This window comes from Malaclemys terrapin, chromosome 4 (genome assembly GCF_027887155.1).
Source record: "Malaclemys terrapin pileata isolate rMalTer1 chromosome 4, rMalTer1.hap1, whole genome shotgun sequence".
Taxonomy (NCBI): domain Eukaryota; kingdom Metazoa; phylum Chordata; order Testudines; family Emydidae; genus Malaclemys; species Malaclemys terrapin.
Window position 1 is genome coordinate 5,334,101 of NC_071508.1, and position 22,162 is coordinate 5,356,262.

At 46.8% G+C, this 22,162-nt stretch overlaps 1 protein-coding gene across 5 annotated transcripts; it reads right to left on the bottom strand.

Moving 5' to 3' along the window:
• Positions 1 to 29: 29 nt before the first annotated feature.
• On the bottom strand, positions 30 to 9,205 carry LOC128836869 (zinc finger protein 501-like). Of its 5 annotated transcripts, none has more exons than XM_054027550.1 (5): positions 9,135 to 9,205; positions 7,637 to 7,763; positions 6,387 to 6,500; positions 3,860 to 3,946; positions 30 to 3,266 (listed from the first exon to the last, which is right to left on the bottom strand). In XM_054027550.1, the coding sequence occupies exons 2-5, from the start codon at positions 7,761 to 7,763 to the stop codon at positions 1,825 to 1,827; spliced, it is 1,770 nt and encodes a 589-aa protein (XP_053883525.1). In that variant the 5' UTR covers positions 9,135 to 9,205; the 3' UTR covers positions 30 to 1,824. The 5 variants fall into 5 exon arrangements, with proteins under 5 accessions (XP_053883525.1, XP_053883526.1, XP_053883524.1 ...); XM_054027551.1 differs by having other exon boundaries at positions 30 to 3,263; positions 6,387 to 6,503; XM_054027549.1 differs by having other exon boundaries at positions 6,387 to 6,503.
• Positions 9,206 to 22,162: the final 12,957 nt, after the last annotated feature.

Consider the following 22,162-nt stretch of genomic DNA (forward strand, 5'->3'; position numbering starts at 1 on the left):
GGCTGTAAGTGATAAAATACTTCTCAGGGCAGCCTAAGTGCCACTGTGGTGAGACAAGAATATGCCATTCCCCGAGCTGACACTGCGTGTCTGGGCTACATTCTGCCAAATATCATACCCGCGTTCCTATTTTGTATTGAATTTGACAGTAGCCATACCACATGCATGGGGGGGAAAAAAATCAACCAAAAGCAATAGTCAACTAAATTGTTGCAGATCCAGAGGTAATGTTTTCACATAAATTATATGGACAGTTACAATTCAAGAAATCTCTATGACTAATCTTTCTTTTTTCTTAGACAAATTAAGAACAGGAAAAATGGCTAATCTAGAGAACTGTCTTGCAGGGGGGAAAAAGAGGAGGCCTTGTGGCACTTTAGAGACTAACAAATTTATTTAGGCATAAGCTTTCATGGGCTATGACCCGATTCATCAGATGCATGGAGTGAAAGATACAGTAGGCAGGTATAAATAGACAGCACATGAAAAGATGGGAGTTGCTTTACCAAGTGGGGGATCAGTGCTAACGAGGCCAATACAATCAGGGTGGATGTGGCCCATTCTCAACCGTTGATAAGAAGGTATGATTTGTGTCCATTTATTCTTTTGCGTAGAGACTGTCTGGTTTGGTCAATGTACATGGCAGAGGGGCATTGCTGGCACCTTGATTGAATTGGCCTCGTTAGCACTACAATAAATATTTTTTTTTCCTCTGCTGATATTCACGCCTTCTTGTCAACTGTTGGGAATGGGCCACATTCACCCTGACTGTATTAGCTGATACAGACTAACACAGCAACCCTCTGAAACCTGTCTTGCAGCAGTTACATCTTCACTCTGTTTCAAACTATGAGCACAGTTTAGCTGCTAATTGTATTCTCCTCATTTAGGAGACAGAAAATTCCAAATTCCACAGACCTTACACACCTTTTCTTATCTAATTATGCACACTGCAGTTTAGCTGGCAATAGACCATAGCACACAAGTAGCATTAGATCAAGGACACATTTGCACTAACTGTACCTAGCACACAGTTCATATTTGGCAAACCTTAACAGAGCATACATCTTGCGTCTGACAGATGTCACATATACAATGAACAAAGGTTAGAACAATTGAACTACTAGTAAATTAGCACAATAAAGATTAGCATGAGCACAGAATATTCTGGGAGATTTTTACTAGTTCAAAGCCTAACACCCCCATTTCTAGAGTTTAGAGAATATTACAATTGAACTGAAATGCAGCTGGTATAACCTGCTCCAAAAAGAAAGGCAGTCATGGATAAAGTCAGCACTGCAGGGAAAATTGCAGGCCTTCACCTACACACATGGCAATGCAGCCATTTCAGACACATCATTCTCTTGTATTATTTTATTCCCTCCAAGAACGATGAGACAACAGTGACATAAAGTCGCATCTCATCATCGCCCTCCGACAGACAGGCACAGCCACGGATTTCTCCACTTGAGGAACAGGGAGACACTGGCCTGGTACTGCTGATCAATTTGTTTTGTGGCTGTTTGATTGATTTGTGGACTCCAAAGTGCAGTCCTGACACCAATCATCTCTGTCCCAGCTGCAGCCCATAATGCCCACAATGGAATGTTTCAGTACCTCTAGGGTTAAATTCTTCCATCTCCAGGACTACACAAAATAATTTTAACAAATTCAGCACCTAAACTTGTGTCTACTTAGTGAAGAGGTGGGAACATTTCAGAGTGGGAGCAAGTTTTAACTTCTCCCTCTTTTACAGGCTTTGGGAACAGGGTGAAGTGAGAGGTTGAAGAAGTTCCCTCCATCAAAAACAAGGGTCAGGAGTCTCTATCCTGAGTGGGTGCTCTGGTGTTTAGTAAGATATGATGAGCGAGCAAAGCGCTTCCCACACTGAGTGCAGGAATATGGTTGCTCTCCTGGGTGGGTTCTCCGATGCTGAGTAAGAGATGATGAGCGAGCAAAGTGCTTCCCACACTGAATGCAGGAATATGGTCGCTCTCCTGAATGGATTTTCAGATGTTCAGTGAGAGATGATGAGTGAGCAAAGCACTTCCCACACTGTGTGCAGGGATAGGGTCGCTCTCCTGAATGGATTCTCTGGTGGTTGATAAGGCCTGACAATTGGGTGAAACTTTTCCCACACTCAGTGCAGCAATAGGGTTTCTCTCCAGTGTGGATTCTCTGGTGGCGAGTGAGATGTTGTAGACGGACAAAGCCTTTTCCACAGTCAGTGCAGCGATAGAGTTCCCCAGTGTGTACTCTCTTGTGTCTAGTGAGACTGTTTGGATGACCGAATATTTTCCCACACTCAGCACAGCGATGGAGTCTCTCCGTGCTATGGATTTCCCAGTGTCTCCTGAGACTTTGAAGGAGACTGAATTTTTTCCCACACTCAGCACAGCAATGGGGCTGCTCCCCAGTGTGGATCATCTGATGTCTGATCAGATGTTCTCGTAGGCAGAACTTTTTCCCACACTCATGACACAAGAAGGGTCTCTCTTCGCTGTGGATTTTCTGGTGCCTAGTAAGAGTTGATGCAAGTTTGAAGCCTTTCCCACATTGGTTACAGCGATGGGGTCTCTTTTCTGAGTGGACTGCCTGATGATTACGAAATGCTGAAGAATTCATAAATCGCTTTCCACACTCAGCGCAGGCAAAGGGTCTCTCTCCTGAGTGGACTCTCTTGTGGCTGTTAAGAGCTGATATATCGACGAATCTTTTTCCGCACTCAGCACAGCAATAGGGTCTCTCTCCCGTATGTATTCTCTGGTGGGCAATGAGATGCGATAACCGGTTGAATATCTTCCCACATTCAGAACAGGGATGGGCTCTCTTCTTTCTGTGAACTTTCCCATGTGCTCTGAAATCTTTCTTTCTCCTAAAGCTCTCCCCACACTCGCTACAGTGATACCGTTTCTGACTCCTATGAACCGTCCAGTGGTGGCTTATCAGATCTCTCTGCACCTTGAATTCTTCTCTGCACACACGGCAGGTATATAGGATTTTTCTGGGCCCAGCTTTTCCCTCTGCAGGAGGCTTTAGATGTGGCCTGGATCTCCTCTGATGGCCTCTTCGGGTTCCTGACTCCTTTCTAGTCAGGTGCTTCCTCTGCCTTTGGAGCCTGCACTGCCTCTTGCGGTGCCTTCCCCGCTCAGTTTTCTGGGAATGGCTCTCCACTGATGTTCCTGGGAAAGGGCTGGGTGACTCCAGGTTGCCAGAGTCTTCCTCAGGAGTCTGCCCCTCAGCCCTGCTCAGGTTCCTCGCCCCTGCTTGGTGGGGAAGAGAGTACAGATGTTATTTCTTGTGCTGCTCAGAAATGGAAACCACTGATATTCCCAGCAGGAGGATGTGCCTAAGGGAGCCCCATGCCTCTCCCCTCAGAGCAGGGCTAGCCATCGGCAGTTGAGCGCAAGAGGCTAATCTCCCAGAGGCCCCAGCGCTGGGGAAGGAGGAGAAGATCAGCGTCTCATAGGCCCTGATAATAGCCCCCCAAGCAAACGTGAAAATCAGCCCCCACAATTCTCTCCCTACTCTGAGGCCTGTCTCATTGGGGACAACAACATCACCACACACCAGCACTGACACCCCTCTCCCAAGAGACACACACGGAACCCTCACACTGTGATGGATCCCAACGTCTCCATGTTCTGTGGAAAATGGGAGAGGGGGAGAGACTGGGGGAATCTGCGTAAGGGGAGAGATGGAGTTTCTAGGGGGATGTCAGGGTGAGGAGCTGTAGCACTTCTCGTGTTTGGGCTTCAATCCCTATTGTAATGCTCTGTGAGGGGAGAGTTTGCAGCTGATGGATGATTCCTGAAATGAGCTCTCCGGCTTCCACTGCTGGAGAGGACAGGTTCCCTACCTGCTCCAGGGAAAGAGCTTTGTGTGAGGAAGAAGCCCAAGGAGCTTTCAATTACTGACCAGTCCCAGGTCTCTGCATCTGGAAAATCTGCACCAAGACAAAAGGCCATTGATTGACATTATATGGACCAAACGAACATCACTGAGAGAACCCCTTTCTCCTGCACTGTAAAGTACTCATTTATAATCACTGTTGGACAGTGGGTTCCACATAGGGTGAACACATGTCCCGATTTTATAGGGACAGTCCTGATTTTGGAGGCTTTTTCTTATATAGACACCTATTGTCTTCCACCCCCCAGTCCCGATTTTTTTTTTTTTTTTTTTTTAATACTTGCTATCTTGTCACCCTAGTTCCACAACACACAAGAGGGAAAGCTATTTGGGACTTGACTGTTACTTTGTATTGTAGCAGCACAACTGAGCTTGTGGTATCATAGCACCAAGTGCTACATAAAGAGATCACTCTGATGTTGAAGAGCTTATATACCAAATAGATAAAGGGGGGAGAAACCTGAGACAAAGGAGTAACTTGCTGTTGTAATAATTGGGCCCACAAATTTACCCTAATTGGCAGTTCAATTGTAAAAACTGTGAGAAAGTTTATAAAGTGTTACAATATCCTACAACACTAAATGCTGATGGGAAAAAGTGCAATATAGAAACAAGACAACGGAATTGGTCCAAACAAGAGGCCTATAATGCAATTCAAGGACAGTGATAAAATGATGGCTGTAAACAAGAGAAGTATGGAAATGGACATTAATGAACCAAAATGAATAAGTTAGAATTTAAGCCTAACTGGCAGAAAAACAATGAGGAGCAGGGCTATTTTGCCCATTACTTCCTTTAAGGGTTTCTCAAAAGAAAACACTTTCGGGGGAAAATAAAGGAGCGGAACTGAATGCAACCCTTGCTGACTGAAAAAACAGCAATAGCAGGTGTGTGCCAACAACTTCTGTGGTGAGCGATACCATCATGCTGCCACCCTGATCCTCTTTTGGGATTCCAGATCTTCTTCATCCTTATCCTAAGAGATCTCCTAACAAGACTGGACCAGAGAGAGGGAGCCAGAGGATATTGCCACCGTTACCAGTTCTGGCTAACTCCCCAAAACCACCTGGAATGTGAGATTTTTGTCCCCCTGTCCCTCTTATCTCCCATGAATTCTTTTCATTCCCCACATATTTCTTCTCATTCTTACTCTTCTCCCTTTGCCTTCTAGTAAATAAGAATCTGGCTTAGCTGGCCAAAACTGCCATAGTTTGCAACATTGCTGTAAGCCTGTGATCAAAGAGGCAGGCAAATGCATTGTCCAGAACAGACCAACACTGTTACAGGTTTGCCAGGCAGGTCTCCAATTGGCTGATCAGACCGTGTGCCGTGCCTGTGTTTCTCCAGCAGCGAAGCACCAAGTAAGAGTAAACCCGAGACAGAAGCCGCATGTTCTATCTTTGCTATTCTTTTCTCTTCCCTCTTGTGTGGGTTCGTTCTGTTTTGTCTCCTAGGGAACGGGATCGGATTTTAATAATATCAACAACAGCTCCAGTCCATTTCAATTAACTGCTTTTCTTTTCCCCAAAAGGACAGTTATTACCATCTTTAATACCATCTAAAAGACGTTCAAACAGAGGCCTTTTGTCTAAAGACTCTCTCCAGCTAAAGGGAAAGGCAACAAGGGACACTGTCAAAATAAAAGTCTTACATAATACCTACAATGACTCAACTCTTTTTCCTTCTTTTTCTGTATATTTAATAAAAGATTAAAAAGAATTTTTCATGGTGTTTCCATGGCATACAGCAGGCTACTCTCTCTGTATTCCAAACCTTATTTAACACTCTTTAATGTTGGCCATAACAGTGTCATGTTAACACCTTTGTCTCTTTGGGCCCACATAGTCTATATGAATTAATACAATATTGTCCAAGATCTGCCAGCAGCTCATTGGCAGAATGAGGAATACAGTCCAGGTCTCCTCAGTCCCACAACATGATGTTGCCTCCCAACCTGGAGAATAATAAGGAAATCTCTTATTAATGTCAACTGAGAGTCCAAAAATGCGATGGAACGATGTTGGGTCCCTACAAAACTGGGCCTGAACGTTGAAGGGAGATTCCTAAGTGCTGTTCAGCCAATAACTCAGACAGCCAACTAAGGATTACACACACTTTGGTGGACAGGATTAGAATTCTAAATGATCTTGACAAACTGGAGAACTGGTCTGAAATCAACAAGGTGAAATTCAAGAAACACAAGTTAAAATTAGTTCACCTAGAAAGGAAAATGAAATGTACAACAGAAAATGGGGGATAACTGGCTTGACAGAGGTGCAACAGAAAAGAATGTGGTGGTTATAGTGGATCATGAATTGAATGAGAGCTGACAATGTGATATTGTTCTAAAAAAGCCTAACAACAATACACTAAAAGACTAACATTCTGGGAAGTATTGTCACTTTGGCCACAATCTATCAGGATTCCAGCTGCCTTCCTTCAATCCCTGCACATCAGTTTAACTCCTTCCTCACCTGGGTGGGTTCCTCTCAGGATGTCCCCATCTTCATCTTCTATAGGACCTGGCCCACACAGATTTTCTCCTCGCTCTATGCTGGAGATCACCACTGGCTTGAGGGCTTGGATTCCTTCTTAGAGAAAAGCATCACCGTCCATTAGATCTAAGCTAAGCACTTCTACCCACAGAATTCTTGCACTTTGCACAGCTCCATATGCAATGTTTGTTAATTAGGCAATGAGCTAAATGTGAAGGCTAATAGGCAATTTTTTTCTATGGAAACATGTACTGCAACTTATGGTCAACACTCCTGGTGCCTGGCAGTGGCGGGATATTGAGTTGCAAACAACCTGGCACCCGTGGAAAGTGCGGATGGAGAGGACTGCGGTGTCTAAAGGGATTGAGGAGAACAGATGGGGCAAATGCTGGCTATTTCTCCTTAGCCTAGGAGAGTTACTCAGTTACCCAGCACCCCCTCTCTCCTGTGGATATGTTTACATAGGAATAAAACACATGTAGCTGGCCTGGGTCAGATGACTTGGGCTTGGGCTGCAGGACTGCAAAATTGCCGAGTGGCTATTTGGAGGGAGGGTCCCAGAGCCCAGGCTCCAACCCCAGCATGAATATCTACACTGCAATCTTTAGCCCCGCAGCCTGAGCTCTATGACATGAGTCAACTGACCCAGGCCACCCATAACCATGCTGAGGGTCTTTTATTCCAGCATAGATGAACCCAGTCTGTCTTTCACCTTCACTGTGGTGTTGGCTGGCCTCTCATCCTGTAGACCTGCAGAACACATGACCCTTTTCTGCTCATGTGCTCTGTCTGGGGAACTACAAGAGCCAGGATTCTCTTGCATTAAACTGTGGAGCAGTAGCGACTATGGGTGGAAGGATCTCCTCTTGAAGATATGCAGTGTAGTTGTAGACGTATCAGTCCCAGGATATTAGAGAGACCAGGTGAGTGAGGTAATATCTTTTACTTGGCCAATTTTTGTTGGTGAGAGAGAGCTTTCCTTTCCCAGACCTGAAGAAGAGCTGTGTGTGGCTCAAAAGCTTGTCTCTCTCACCAACAGAAGCTGGACCAATGAAAGATATTACCTCACCCACCTTGTCTCCCCATGAACTGTCTGCTCTGCTCAATGAAACATGCCTCTATCCATCCACACCCATGCACCCCTCCTTCAAACCCCATAAACACCTTTCTGTGTCTCCGTGAAGCATCCAGTGCACTTGGGACCTGATCTCACAGACACAGCTCCTCACCTAATGAGACCAGAGTCTGGTAATTTTCCCACATGACATGTCTGTAAAGTTGCTTTTGCTCCTCGCTCAGCAGCACCCATTCTGCTGGGGAGAAATACATGGCCACATCCTCAAACGTCACCAACATCTGAAAGGACAAACAACCCAACTGAGCATGGCAAAGTTTACACAATGATAGAGGAATAGTTATTGCAGGTGAGGCAGATGTACAGTGGTCCACAGAACTGGGAGGTTTGAAAGTTTGTACCATTATTATGGGTGTGAGTTTGCACCGTGTAAAAAAAGTAATGGACAGTGTTTTCTGTGTCTGTGATTCACCCCACAGTGGTGGCTCGGGAGCTGAGGCTGGCCCCCGGCTGTGGGTGTTGTATCCTGGCACAAAGAGTAGCACCACTTCTGCGGCACCATCCTCCTGACCCTCTGTCATGATGGGACAGGCAGGCCAAACTTCAGTTAGTGTCGCAGCAACCCGGAGCACCAGGTCACAGTCCCACTCACATTTAGCCAGCACTCCTGACCCTGTGTCACCATGCTGGAGGGCTGGGCAGACCAAACCTGAGTAGCACTGCAGGCCCTCCAGCCATGATGCAATGTCCAGAGCAGGACACTGGGCCCAGCCAGCCCCAATGGACCCTGCTGGAGCCACTATTGCAGGGTGAATGTGGGGCACTGGAGTAGCATTGTGGGGTGAGTACAGGGTTGGTTCACTCTCCAGTCGCTCCCTCCCTGGGCTTGCCCTCTTTAATAGGCAGGAATTAGGGTTACATTGTTGTAGCCGTGTTGGTCCCAGGATATTAGAGAGACAAGGTAGGGGAGGTAATATCTCTTACTGCACCAAGAGCTACATAGAGCAGAGTCCTAAAGCCCAGACTCCAGCAGAAGCCCAAAAGTCTGCACCACAATTAAACTGCCTTTAGGCTGAGCCCATCAGCTGGAACAGCCCAGCTGCAGTTTTAGTTGTCCCCTACACACACCCTGGGCGCCCCAGCCAGAGAGCTGTGGCTCCAGCAGTAGCAGCCCAGGCTTTCAGCTCCGGGGGGCTCTGGTTGAATCCCAACACGCTGCCCGATGGGGCAGTCGGACAAGGAACCTCCCTCCCCCGCGGTCCCCAGGGACTCCGTTCAGCCTTCCCCAGCGCCTCCCATTGCCAGTGTGTGCAGCGGCCCCAGCCTGGCCCCGACCCCGCTCTCCCGAGCAGGCTGCTCACAGCCCCAGCAGCACAGGCCAGAGGACCTGTCAGCCAGGACCTGCCGCCCCAGCCCCGGCCGGTGCCTGCGCTGCGGGAAGGGGGAAGGACCCGGCAGCCCCCGGAGCACCGCCCCGGGGAAGGGGCCCGCCCGCCCCCAGCAGCGAGCAGGAGGGTCGGTCGGGCTGTCGCGGGCTGGGGCGCGGACCCTGCCGGGCTCCGACCGCTGCACAAACCGGCCCCCGGGGGGGTCTCTCCGGTCCCAGCAGCTCCCTCCCCAGGCGGCGATTTCCCGCCCCGGGCCCCGCTCACCGCGCCGGGCGCTGGGGCTGCAGCCTGCAGAGGGGGCTCGCTCCGCACGCGCAGCTCGGGCGAGCTCGAGACTGAGGCACTGGAAGGTCTCGTAGTAATTACTGGGCGTGTCTAGGCTGTGGAGGACTCGGAGCTCTGTGGGTTTAACCCTCAAGCATCTCGTTCGGGGAAGCTTTGTTACTAGCCCAGCCAGCAGTGAACAAACAAAGTGAAATCGGTTCCCTGTTGATGGTTCCCATTCCTTATTCAAAAGAGCATTTTGTAGTAATTCATCAGTGTGCGATGCCTTTTCAAACATTTTACCATAATAAATCTGATTGAATTTCATAACAAAAACAACAAGGATTCCTGTGGCACCTTAGAGACTAACACATTTATTTGGGCATACGCTTTCGTGGGCTATAACCCACTGGTTCATAACAATGTATATACATAATTATACATTATTTAATAATGCAATATTCAAATCTGGAATTGGAGTGGCTGAAAGTGACAAAATATTTCTGGGAGCGCTCAGAGTGCCATTGTGGTGAGACAAGAATATGCCATTCCCAGAGCTGAAATTCCCTGTCTGGGCTACTCTCTGCCAAATATTACACCCCTGTTTCTGTTTTGTATCTCATCTGACAGTAGCTATAGCATATACACAAAATAATTAACCAAGAGCAATAGTCAAATCAAATTGTTGCAGATCCAGAGGTAATGTTTTCACATAAACTATATGGACAGTTACAAATTAAGAAGTCTATGGGACTAACACTGCTTGCTTTTTGGATAATAAATCAATAAATTAATAAATCAGACAAATTAAGAACAAGAGCAATGGCTAAGGAACTTTTTTTATTGTGTTATAATTAGGAAAAATTGTTATAATGAGTGTGTTTGTTTTGCTTGGTGCACAACAAAAAAATATACGAAGAAACTATCAGGCACACCTGGCCACCAAATAATCATGTTTATTATTGATATAGAAACACACAATGAGCTGAATGCAGACTATGCTCAGACTGATTTCTGATGGCTTCTAAAACACAAATCACAGTGAGCATCATTAGAGGACTCTCAAACAACTTACAGGGATACTCCCGTATTCCCAAACACACTACACTACTAGTTAAACCCTTCTTTAATGTTGCTGTGAGAGTTGCACAGTAGTAGTGTGGCTCTTGGTATACTTTTCAAGTTACTTGGAGAACTCTTCATCTGTGCTGGAATATCTCTCCACTTCCTTTCCTTTTAAATTCCAGAATTCCATCTCTCTGTTTGGAAACATATAAAATGGTTCCCAGTGTTCTATGTCATCCTAACAGCTTGTACATGTAATGTCAGTACCTTTGCTTTAATAAGTGCTAATGTTTATTTAGATAACTTTGGTGTTCTCTACTGAACTAATCAACATTTGGAACATTATTTTAAATATTAATATTATATACAAGTTACATCGAAAAGAGCTAAAGAGAGGGCAGACGAAGTATTTATCTGGCCTAGGAACATTTCTTTCTTTGAACAGCCATAGAATGTATCTGAAAAGATGCAATACTGTACAGTACTTTAATATAACACCCCAAATGCATTTTGTTTTCTGTCAACTTACTTGCCACCATACACAGAAATCTCTGATGGAAATAGCTGAGGGTCACATTTTAGAATTTTTCTGTGATTGGACTTAACCTCCAGTGTAATTAGTAAGATGCATGGTTCACCACTAGTGAAATGACATTTACTCAATTGATATATCTGTTGCACTTGTTCACTTTGACTCTGAAATTGTAAAAAAAGCAAAGAAAAGTTGCTAATTATTATAACACAAATATTTTAATTAATTAAGGAATTCCTGCTTTTGTTGGTAGTGCTGTTCACCAGTGAAACCTTATTTACTCATTCTTAAAGGTTTGAATTATAAGACCCTATTTGGTACAGAAGGGAATTTTCTTCACAAATTACTACAGAGAATTCCTGTATAATTTGGTGCTGTGTCTGCCTCTCCATAACAACTTTCATGCTCCATAATCTTGATGCAACCAACTACTGCACCAAACATCCATGTGGAAGGGGAACATTGAGGAAGGTGTATGTGCAGAAGGATAGGAAAAGGGCTTCAGACATTCATATATTTTAAGGCCAGAAAGGATCAGTAGATCATCTAGGGCTTGTCTACACTACCCACTAGATCGGCAGGCAGCAATCGATCCAGCAGGGGTTGATTTATCGTGTCTATTATAGATGCGATAAATCGACCGCTGAGTGCTTTCCTATCGACTCCGGTACTCCACCAGAATGAGGAGTGCAAGCCAAGTCAACGGGAGAATGTCAGCTGTCGACTTACCGCAGTGAAGACACCATGGTAAGTAGATCTAAGTACGTCGACTTCAGCTACGCTATTCACATTGCTGAAGTTGCGTATCTTAGATCAACCCCGCGCGGTAGTGTAGACTAGCCCTTAGTCTGACCCCTGTGTAAGACAGGCCATTAAATTTCACCTAGTTACTCCTGTATTGAGCACAATATCTTGTATTTGTCTAAAGAATCTTCCATAACAGTGTCCCAACAGGTTTCGAAGACACCAGGAGCTGGAGAATCCACCACTTCCCTTGGGAGTTTGTCCTAATGGTTAATCACGCTCACAGTGGAAAACTGGTGCCTTATTTCTAATCTGAATTCATCTTTCTTCAGCTTCCAACCATCTGTTCTTGTTCTGCCTTTGTAGAAGGAGCATTTTGGGGGGGAAGAAAGCAGGTTCTCAGGCACTGACCCTGAGAAAGCCCCACTCCTGTGATACAAATATCTATTAGCCGGGGACACCTGAGTCTACTTCATGTTGGGGCCATTCATGCTAACCCCTCATTCCATGCAATATAAGGCTGTGTTTATTTCTAACTTCCCCTTTGGAAGGTCCCATTTCATCACTGCCCCTAATACAGAACTTTGTTTAAGTGGAAGGGAAACAACTAACTGCCACTGGGGACTGGGAAGGCCCATTCTCACCCTGAGAGGAAGGATGGAAAATTATCCCCAGACACAGGAATTTTAACTCCCATATAAAAAAGGGGAGGGGTTTTTCTTTTAAAATTCCTGACAGGGCAACAAAAACAAAAATAAAATGGGCTCCCCAGATACTTTATTACCATCTGCACCACCAGCAGCAAGATGGTTCCATTCAGAGCACAGCAAGACCCTAACATCTCAATGAACCATTTCAGTGGTGGGTGGAGAGAAGAGGGGGATAAAATGCCAAAGGCTCAAAATTGACCTGCTTAATTTTTCTTTTCCACATTTTTAAATGCACAGATTCATAGATTCCAAGGCCAGAAGGGACCAGTGTGACCACCTAGTCTGACCTCCTGTGTAACACAGGCCAGAGAACAACCCCAAAATCATTCCCAGAGCAGAGCTTTTAGGAAAACATCCAAACTTGATTTAAAAAAAATCAATAGATTTGAGGGTTTGGTGAGAGATTCCCCCCCCATGAGAATGAGACCTTCCAAAGCGGCAGTTATGGCAGTTGGCCAGACCCCTCCCCTGCCCCCACAGTGTTGGGGGAGGGCTCAGCAGCCCCGGCCATGCCTGAACTGGGGGTAATTTAATCCTCACAGTCTATGGCAGGGTGGGGTTTAATTGGTGTGACTGAATGCACTCCTGTATTCACACCCTAAACACTACTGAAATTACCTTTGTATAATATATGCCTTGTAAGCTTTCATTTAAAATCTAATAACTTGCTGATCAATAACATCTTGGTAAAATGTATGTATGTATGTAGCAATGTTATATGTAAAGTTATGAACATAAATTGGAATCATGTGTTTACCGAACAAGTCTGGGAAGTGGGCAAACCTATCTTTTAAAGACAAAGAGCAAGCTGATGCCCCAGCCAGGTGCCATCAAAAGTGATGGGCCATCACCTACCAAGTGGCCATTCTTTGGCAAGGATAGGGGTAGGAACAAACAGATCTGATCTGGGCAAACGATAGCATAAAATCTCACCCGCACGAAACTCCATGTCTCCTTTCTTTCAGCTGCAAAGAACTTTATGTAGGGGTCATTCTCAGGGAAATGCATTTCAAAGGGTGACTGAAATATAAAAGTGAGGGGCAAAACCACCCAAGTTATCTCTCCCTGACCTTCTCTCTCTTTTCCACCTGAGAAAACAAAAGAATTCAGCTCTTTAACTTTGGGAGGAATCCTAACCTGAAGATTGGTCAGTAAGGCAGCTGGAGGCATATAGTACAAATTTTACCTTAAACCAAACCTACTTTGTAAAGATTTAGTACTACGAAGCATTTTATTTTTATTTTTCTTCTAATGATTTCTGACTTTAATACTTGTACTTACTTAAAACCTATCTCTTTATAGTTAAATAAACTTTTTTGTTCTTTAATCAAAATTAATCCGGTGTTGTCAGTTGGTCTGCCTGTTTGTCCTGAATCCATTGGGGTGAGGTGGGGCATTATTCTGGGACCAGCTCAGGGGCGAGGAACAGGGCCGACTCCAGGTTTTCTGCCATCCCAAGCGGCAAAAAAAAAGCAGATCGGCAGAACTTCGCAGCAGTTCAGTGGTGAGTCCTTCACTCCCTCTCTTCCTCTTCGGCAGCACTTCGGCGGCAGCTCAAAGAGGAAGAGAGGGACCCGCCACTGAATTACCGCAGACGATCCGGACGTGACGCCCCAATAGTGGACGGAATGCACCCCTTTGTATTGGCCGCCCCAAGCACCTGCTTCCTTAGCTGGTGCCTGGAGCTGGCCCTGGTGAAGAAGGGGAATCCCCCATTGACAGGAAAATGAGCAGTCAGGCCCAGAGCTAACTCTTCCCAGGTGATAACTCCCTTAAATCACTGCAAAGACTGAGATGGTCCCCAGCATCAGGGATTGGTCAATTGCACTTGCCCATCTCCATATGCAAAACATTCCTTGCACCCAGTGTGAGCTCACAGCATCCCTGTCCCTGGCACTGAGAGCTCTCTGATGGGCATGTCTCATCGTCCTCCTCAGACACAGAGATGGGACCCCATGAGCCTGAATTTTTTGTACATAAAAATGTCATTAGGACTGTAGTGAGGCAGAGTGGCCTCTCATTGAGCTAGAGGGGGAGGAGCCACTCTCTGATCCTTGGTGGCCAGGCCTGGCCAGGCCCACTTCTCCTGCCATGCCCTGCCCCTACAGGAGACTGACCCTGGAGAAGAGTTGCCAGAACTGCCGCTCACTGTATACCCCAAGAAGACAAAGGACCCCTGGACTACCCCTTGCTCAGACCATGGTAGGAAGTAGCCCAGGGGAACCAGTCCATGGTCTGGTTTTGCTGTTAGACCCCCAAGTCAGCGTGTTGCAGAAGGATCCCTGCTGACCCAGTGGCGGAACACTCTGCCACTGTTAGAGCCCTGGGCTGGGACCCAGTGGAGTAGGTTGGGCCTGGGTCCCCCTACCCCCTGCTGCCAACTCCACCTTTTGGTGGCAGGCTCCCCACCTTAGGCCAAGAGGCTTGCATTTGTCTGCCATCTGTCAGGCAATAGACTGTTTGCTCTGCCCTGCCTAAGGACCTGAGGGGCCTAGACCATGTTATTGCTCAGCCCTGTCCAACCACTGAGGTCACAGATTCTCATGCTCGATTGACTAATTCCCCAGTAGTGGGCAGTGCCCCAGTGACGTAGTGAGGTGGAGTGGCCTCCCACTGAACCAGAGAAGGAGGGATGACCATTAATCCACTATAAGGACAAGCTAAGAATACCAGGCCCTGAAGCAGAGTGAGGTGCCTGGAGACAATGTCCCCACTCCCTGCTGCTAAATGTCAGAGCTGAGGCCCTAGAATATCTCAGTGTTAGTGGCATTCAAGTGTTGCTTCCGCTTCCAGGGACAAAGACTTGAGATATTCAGAAAAAGAGCCATTATAACAGGAAGCAGCTCTCTGACCCCTGTAATGTATCAGTCCTTCATCCCTGCCCTTCCCTTTGATCAGTGCTGTGAGGGGCACGGAGGAGGCATCACAGCCTCAGGAGAAGGAAGCTCCTTGTCAGTCTCTTTACCAGAAACTTTCCTCATTTTTCCATTTTGCAAACTGAAAAAACCCCGAGGAAATAAAATAATACATTGCATCTGTGGGGGCTGAGGGGAAGGGGCTGCAGCGAGTGACTGGCCTGGGAGAAACCGGGCAGCTCTCACTCCAGTTGTCTCCTCTGTCCTAGCTACAGCCCATAATGCCCACTCAATGGGATGTTCAGATGGTTCCTGGGTTAATGCTCCATTTTAATGCTCCCAAATAATTTTAACAAACTCCGTGCTGCCTGGTTAAAATGGGGAGGTGGGAGCATTTCAAGGCAGGTTCAGGGTCTAGCTCCTATCTAAAGGCTTTGGGGAGAAGGATGAGGCGAGAGTTAGCAGAGGTTCCCCCTTATCACATACAAGGGCCAGGTCTCTCTCCCCTGTGCATTCTCTGAACAGATTACTTTTGGGAGCGAAGGCATATTTAAGCCTGACAGAAGCCTGTTGTGGATTTTACAAGCCTGTTCTGATAATGCTTAACAGCATATGCATAAGTAGAACTGTGTATGTGTAAAAAAATGCAGAGTAATCATGTCTGTGAGAATAAGAAAACATAAAGTAATTAAAAAGCTAGAAAAGACCAGTTTTAACTAACACTAAACCTGTACTGATGGGGTATGGGGTGAGGAATTAACATGGAAATGAGATTAATACACATATATATAAGAAAAGATACCAAAAAGTAATTAATAAGTTTGTGTAACAAAGGGAGGTTGAAATTGTATTGTCCAGTGCTGGAGGTGCTTCGTAAATGAACCTCAATACAACATTCTGGTGAGCCAGCCAAGCACTCTGCAGATTGGGCTAACAGCCAATATCCCAGGAACCACAACCTACGGGTATTGATGGGTGTGACAGAATGTATCTCTATGTCTACACCCTATACACTATTGTAATAATCTTTGTACAAAGTATGCATTGAGAGGTATCATTTGAAATCTCATAATTTGCTGGTCATTGTCCTGATAAAATGTGTGTGGCAAAATTGTAAGTGAAGGTATAAGATTCCACCATACGGTGTTCTTAACACATATTGCAAACTGAGGTTGGCAAACAGGCCTGTCTCAAACAAAGGAATGGTGCTTGGCTTAATTTACATTTTAAGCAGTAAACAGAGTCATCAAGCAGAAAGGGAAACAAAAGAAGCTCCAACAGGTAAGGAAAAAGCAGCAGGGAGCATCCTTCCCTATAAACTCTCTCTCTCCTAAATCTCATCTGCAAATGTTTTCCAAGAGGGGGACTGACACTATAAAATGAAGGGACAAACACCCAAGGCCCCCCACTCCTCCTTTCTCTCTACATCAATTGATTCACTACACCAGGAGGGAAAAAGGAAGTGGCCATTGAACTGGAGAAGGGGTCCTGACCTAAGAAGTTTGGTCAGCAAGACTGCTGAGAGCATGTGGTGAGAAATCTTTGCTTTAAATTTAGCATAAGTTAGGCATCAGTTGCATTTTATTTTTATTTTTTGTAACCATTTCTGATGTTCCTGCCTCATTATTTGGACTCATGTAAAACCTCTTTCTTTGTAGTTATTAAACTTCTCATATTGTTTTATCCAATCCAGTGCATTTAAATTGAAGTGTTTGGGAAACTCCTTTTGGGATAACAAGATGTGTGCATATTATTTCTATTGATGAAATGACAGACTTTAGATAAAAAGCAACAGAGGGTCCTGTGGCACCTTTAAGACTAACAGAAGTATTGGGAACATAAGCTTTCGTGGGTAAGAAGTCTCTTGAATCTGAAGAAGTGAGGTTCTTACCCACGAAAGCTTATGCTCCCAATACTTCTGTTAGTCTTAAAGGTGCCACAGGACCCTCTGTTGCTTTTTACAGATCCAGACTAACACGGCTACCCCTCTGATACTTGAGACTTTAGATAAACTTCTATTGTCCAGGAGAGGGCTGGGCAAAACAGGGCATAGATTTCTGGGGAGAAATCTGAGATTGGGAGTAAGTTGAAATCACCCTGCAGTATAACCAAGGCTGGTAAGAGCCAAGGAGTGGCTGGCTGGCTGCAGCAAACACAGGCCTAGCTGGGAGTGATATGCATGCTGGAGGCCATTTGTGAGTAGTCCAGACTGGAAGCTACAGCAGCAAAGCAGTGTAAAGGGCACCCTAGGTTAGAGATCAGGGGTGACACAGGTATTCATTAGTCTGGACATAGCGCTGACTTCCCCTCTAGCCAGGGGGCGCTTGATCCTCCCCTCTGCCCCATGCTCTGCCCCCTCCAGCCCTTCCCCCAAGCTCACATCCCTACTTGATCCCTTCCCCTAAGCGCCCTTTCCTGCCCAGCCTCTTCCCACCCTGCCTGTTCCCCACCTCTTTCTCCCCCTTCCTCCGAGTGCACCCCCACTCCGCTCCCCGGAGCCTCGTGACTGCCACGAAACAGTGTTTATGGTGGGCAGGAGGCGCTGGGAGGGAGGGGGAGTAGTTGAGGAGCGGGGATGCCAGCAGGCAAGAGGCACAGTGGGGGGGGGGGGGAGTTGGCTGCCAGTGGGTGCTAAGCACCCACCTATTTTACTCCCTTGGTGCTCCAGCCCCAGAGCACCCACAGAGTCAGCGCTTATGAATCTGGATTGTACTGTGGGTCTGTCAAAAGGGGTTTAAGGCATTTTTCAGGGACAATGAAGTTGCTGGGGAGATCTGCAGATAAGTATCCTGCCAGACATGGTGGGGGTCCCCTTAAGGAGGAAGACAGCCTCACAAGCCAGAATCCACTTGCACTGGTGACTAATCTGTTGGAAAGCAACTTTTTTTTGGCAACAAAAGGTTGCTAAGAAAAAGACAAAAGCCACAGTTGTTCAGAGTTTGATAGTAGCAGTCAGAGCTTTTGTGAAACAATGAAGCATTGAAGTGGGAATGTAGAAAATACAAAATGTCTGAACTCAAGAATGTGCAGGAGGGTGGAATGCAAGGTCACAGAGCTAGGGGCACAGTGTGTTACAAGGTCTGAGGCTTTGATTGAGAAGCCCCAGGAATGTGAGTCTGTTGTGGAGCAGAATGACATTCTGCAAACACAGCTAGAAGCAATACAATGGGAGAATACAGAAATGACAGGGCTTTTAATTAGACAGTGAAACGTTTGAAAGGAAAAAGCATTAATGTGTAGAGTGTGGTAGTGTCTAAAGAAGTTCCATTCCTTTATAGTCCACTTTATCCTTCCTTAACCCCTCTGGATTCTAAAGCCCCTACAGCACCTGTTCCTGTGAACCCTATAATCATGTCGACAGTCCAAAACAATCAGAGTGGTACATGTGCAGAAGTGAAAGTTCAAAACCTTTTACCAGAGGAGATATCAGCCAAAATGAAAGAAATAGATCCTTGTCTCAAAAAGCAGAGGTATGGAGGAAGTATTAAAGTGGTTTATGACAAGTAGGGAGCAGGTTGAATTTTGTGATCTGACTAGAGGGAATTGAGAGGGAATTTTGAAGAAGGAACTTGGCTCTGGGTTTGGCTGAATTCTCCACAGGGCTATAGAGGTCGGGACACTGGCAGTTCTTGTGTTCAGAGATTATCCAAACTTTATTAGGGTCTGACACAGCAATCACCATTGTCAGTACTGTTAAGCAGAAACATAAGGAGCCCCATGGATAATATGAAGGGCAATTATTTTTGCTTAATCTCTAATAATATTGATATAGACTACCAAAAACTTGTAGATGGGCTACTTCCATAGATTAACAAGGCAGTTAAAATTATGTTTGATAGGGGTTGTACTAATGTTCAGACTTTGGGTGAAAAAGCAGAATGTGGTTTTTGCCATGCCCCCTTGAGGTAAGACTAGGGACCCATTGGAGGAGGCTAAAGCATTCAGGGTTGAAAGTGGCCTGCTAGAAACCCAATTCAGAGGGTAGTCCAGAGACCTCTGAATATTGGAGAGGGTACAGCTGAGGGAAAGGCGGTGGCCATGAGTGTCCATGGCTCACTTTCTATGAAATACAGAGGCATCATGAGTAACTGGAAGAAGATGTGCAGAGGCTTAAGGAGCTGATTTTGGGGTCAAGGAGCTGTGCTCCAACTGGAACTGCTTCCTTCGTCCGCCGCTTATCCAGGATTCTTACCTGCATTCCCTTGGATAAGTGGGGATGCCCTGCTGTGTCATGGGTTATAGAAGGCATTCACAAGCAAGCTTTGCTTGATAGTGGATGTCTGTCTCTTTAACATCTAGAAATCAGATGGGGGACGTCACACAACAAGACAACAGTGTATACTATGACTGGAGTGACAGGGCGAGGAGATACTCACTGGCGTAAACCCTTAGATGTCCCAGTAGGGAGCTTTTCTGTTACTCATGTCTTTCTGGCTGATGCTTCTTGGGAATTTTAGGAGCAGATTGGGGGTCGTATTGTTAATCTTTGGCTATGGCATACCTCACAGGTTGAGAACATGTCTATACCAATAGCTTTCAGTGTTTACAATTCATTCTTTATACTGGAGGGAATATGTAACAGATGCTGAGGTTTTGGAGCTGTGCTTACCATTTGCCCAAGTTTTTGCAAAGTCTAAACATGAGTATGAGACCCTGGATGTAAGTATCAGGTTCAGAGAATGGATCCTAGAGAGGCAGTGGACTCAATGCATGTAGCTTCAGAGAACAATTTTTTTAAAAATTTTTTTGGAGAGGGGGTGTATGTAAAATATTTCATGAAATCAAGTTTGTTTTAGCAGCTTGATACAGCATATCAGATAGGGAAGAGCTGCCTTTTCTAGGCATTGGGATGCACTGTGCCTTTAAGAAAGAACACAGCTCTGGGACTCCTTCTGCTCTTCCTCCCCCCACCCTCCCATTTTTGCAGCCACAGATGGTTTGGCTTGGCCTCTGACACTGTCTGACAGCACCTTAGCCCTGTTCTCAACCCAAGCTCCTACCCCATCCCTGATTTTGCCCCTTCCTTGGCCTATCTCCTTCCTCTGCCTTCAGCTGTTTGACACTCCTGTGCAATGTGCATCCACTTTCCGCCCTGCACAGACTGTTCCCCTCTCTCCCCCATGCACCCCAGAGCAGCAGGGAGTCCAGGGAGCATGTTATATGGGCGGAGTAGGGCAGCGGCTTCAGCAGATGTTACTGAGGCTGCTCAGTACCAGCACAGCGGCAAATTCTGACAGGCAGCAGCATTTGTGACAATTAGGTGTCCAGGGGCCCACAGCCCCACCAGCAGCCCCCCGCCCTGTGTCCAGGAGCTGGGCCCAGGCCCCAGCCTCCACTCCAGAGTGGGGCTGGGGGCAGCGGTGCAAGAGCAGCCTGAGCCTGAGCCCATGGGACGGGCCTGTCTGTACTGAGCACACACGTATACAGGAAGACTCACAGGTAAAACACAGCCATCTGCAGACAATGGTCCTGGTTAATGGGAGTCATCAAGATTCCAAACCACCATTAATGGCCCACACTTTGCATGATTGCAATAGGCCCTCAGAGTTATATTTCATATTTCTAGTCCCAGATACAAGAGTGGTACATTTATACAAATGGGATGATCACACTCACTAGATTATAAACTTTGTAATGATACCTTAGAAGAGACCTTTTGCATGAAGCATATTCCAGTTACATTATATTCACTTATTAGCATATTTTTATAAAACCATATAGACTGCAACGTCACAATCCCCTGGTCCAGACACTACAGCAGAGAACACTCCCTCTCAAAGGCAGGGAGAGCGGACGTGAGGGCCTGGTTGTAATTGCCAGCTGTGGGAGGGAGCGTGCAGCAGTGGTTAGCGAAGGGGCCTGGAAATAAGGACTGCTGGGTCCCATCCATGCTTCTGACACTCAGTGTGACCCTGAGCCAGTAGCTTCCCCTCCCCAGGCCTGGTTCTCATCAGTGGAGTTGGGGTCGCAGTCCCGACAGCCCAGGGGGGTTGGGAGGCTCCAGGAAGGTGTGTAAAGTGCTGGATATCAGGATCCTGGAGGCACTGTCACCCCCGCACTAGGGCAGTGTCCTGCACCCCCTGCTGCTGGCCGAGTTTCTCCGTCCCTTGGCAATAAGACAGATTCTTGTTTTCACAGCCAGGCGATCGCCTAGTGTCATCACCCTGCCTGCTGGCTGGGCAGGGTAACTCCTCAGGTCACCACCACCCTCTCCAGCCTGCCTTGGGCTTAGAGAGTGAGGAGAAGGACGAGGGATGACACTGAACATCCTCCATCCATCGCTCCATCACCTAGAGCAAGTGAGTGCCATTAGGGTTCCTTGGTGCCATTCCCTGTCTGTCTGGGGAGAGGCAGAAAAAGGGGGAGAGAATCTCTCCCAAAGGAGATTGGATTTGCAAACAGCCCCCAGGAGCCCCTCACTCTCAAACCAGGGAGGGGCTTCTCCAGAGCCGTCTCCAGTGTGTTTGGAAAGGTCCCAGTAATGGGGCTCCCAGCCCTTCCCTTGTGGGAGACTGTCCCCAGGCTGAGAGTCTCTGAGCTAGGCCAGACCCTGTGAGCTGCTGAGCATGGAAATCAATGGGGAAATTAGGGGGCCCTGGCCTTACTATGCCTAGGGTCTTTGAAGTGGGGAATGGTTTCCCAGGAGAAATCCGGACTCCTGGGTTCTGTTCCTTCTCTAGCCTGGGCGGGAGGGAGGGGGTGTTGAGTGTGGCCTGGACTGGCAGGAGGAAGCTGCTTGTCCAAAGTGACTGATAGTCTTTGTGACTGACCCCAGTGCTCGAAAAGGATGAAACTCCCCGGTTCTTGCAGCCCCAGGGATGACGAGGGGGAACATTGAGGGGGAGCAGATCATGCAATGAATTCCTGCCAGTGTGTGTAGCTTGCCCTCCCTGTACCCCTGTGGGTGGAGGAGGAGCTGCTCTGGCTGGGGCAGGGATGGGGAGGGACCAAACAGGCTGGTTAGTGAGAGGCTGCCTGGACCGCAGACTCACGCCTACTCCCTGCTGGGTTCCAGGATGGCCAGGCTCCTGAGGATGTTCAGGAAGAAGGCGTTGCAGGTGGCCCCAGAGCCTGAGGGAAGCAGCTGCCATCTTCTCCAAGAGCAGAGCAGCCCCTCCATCC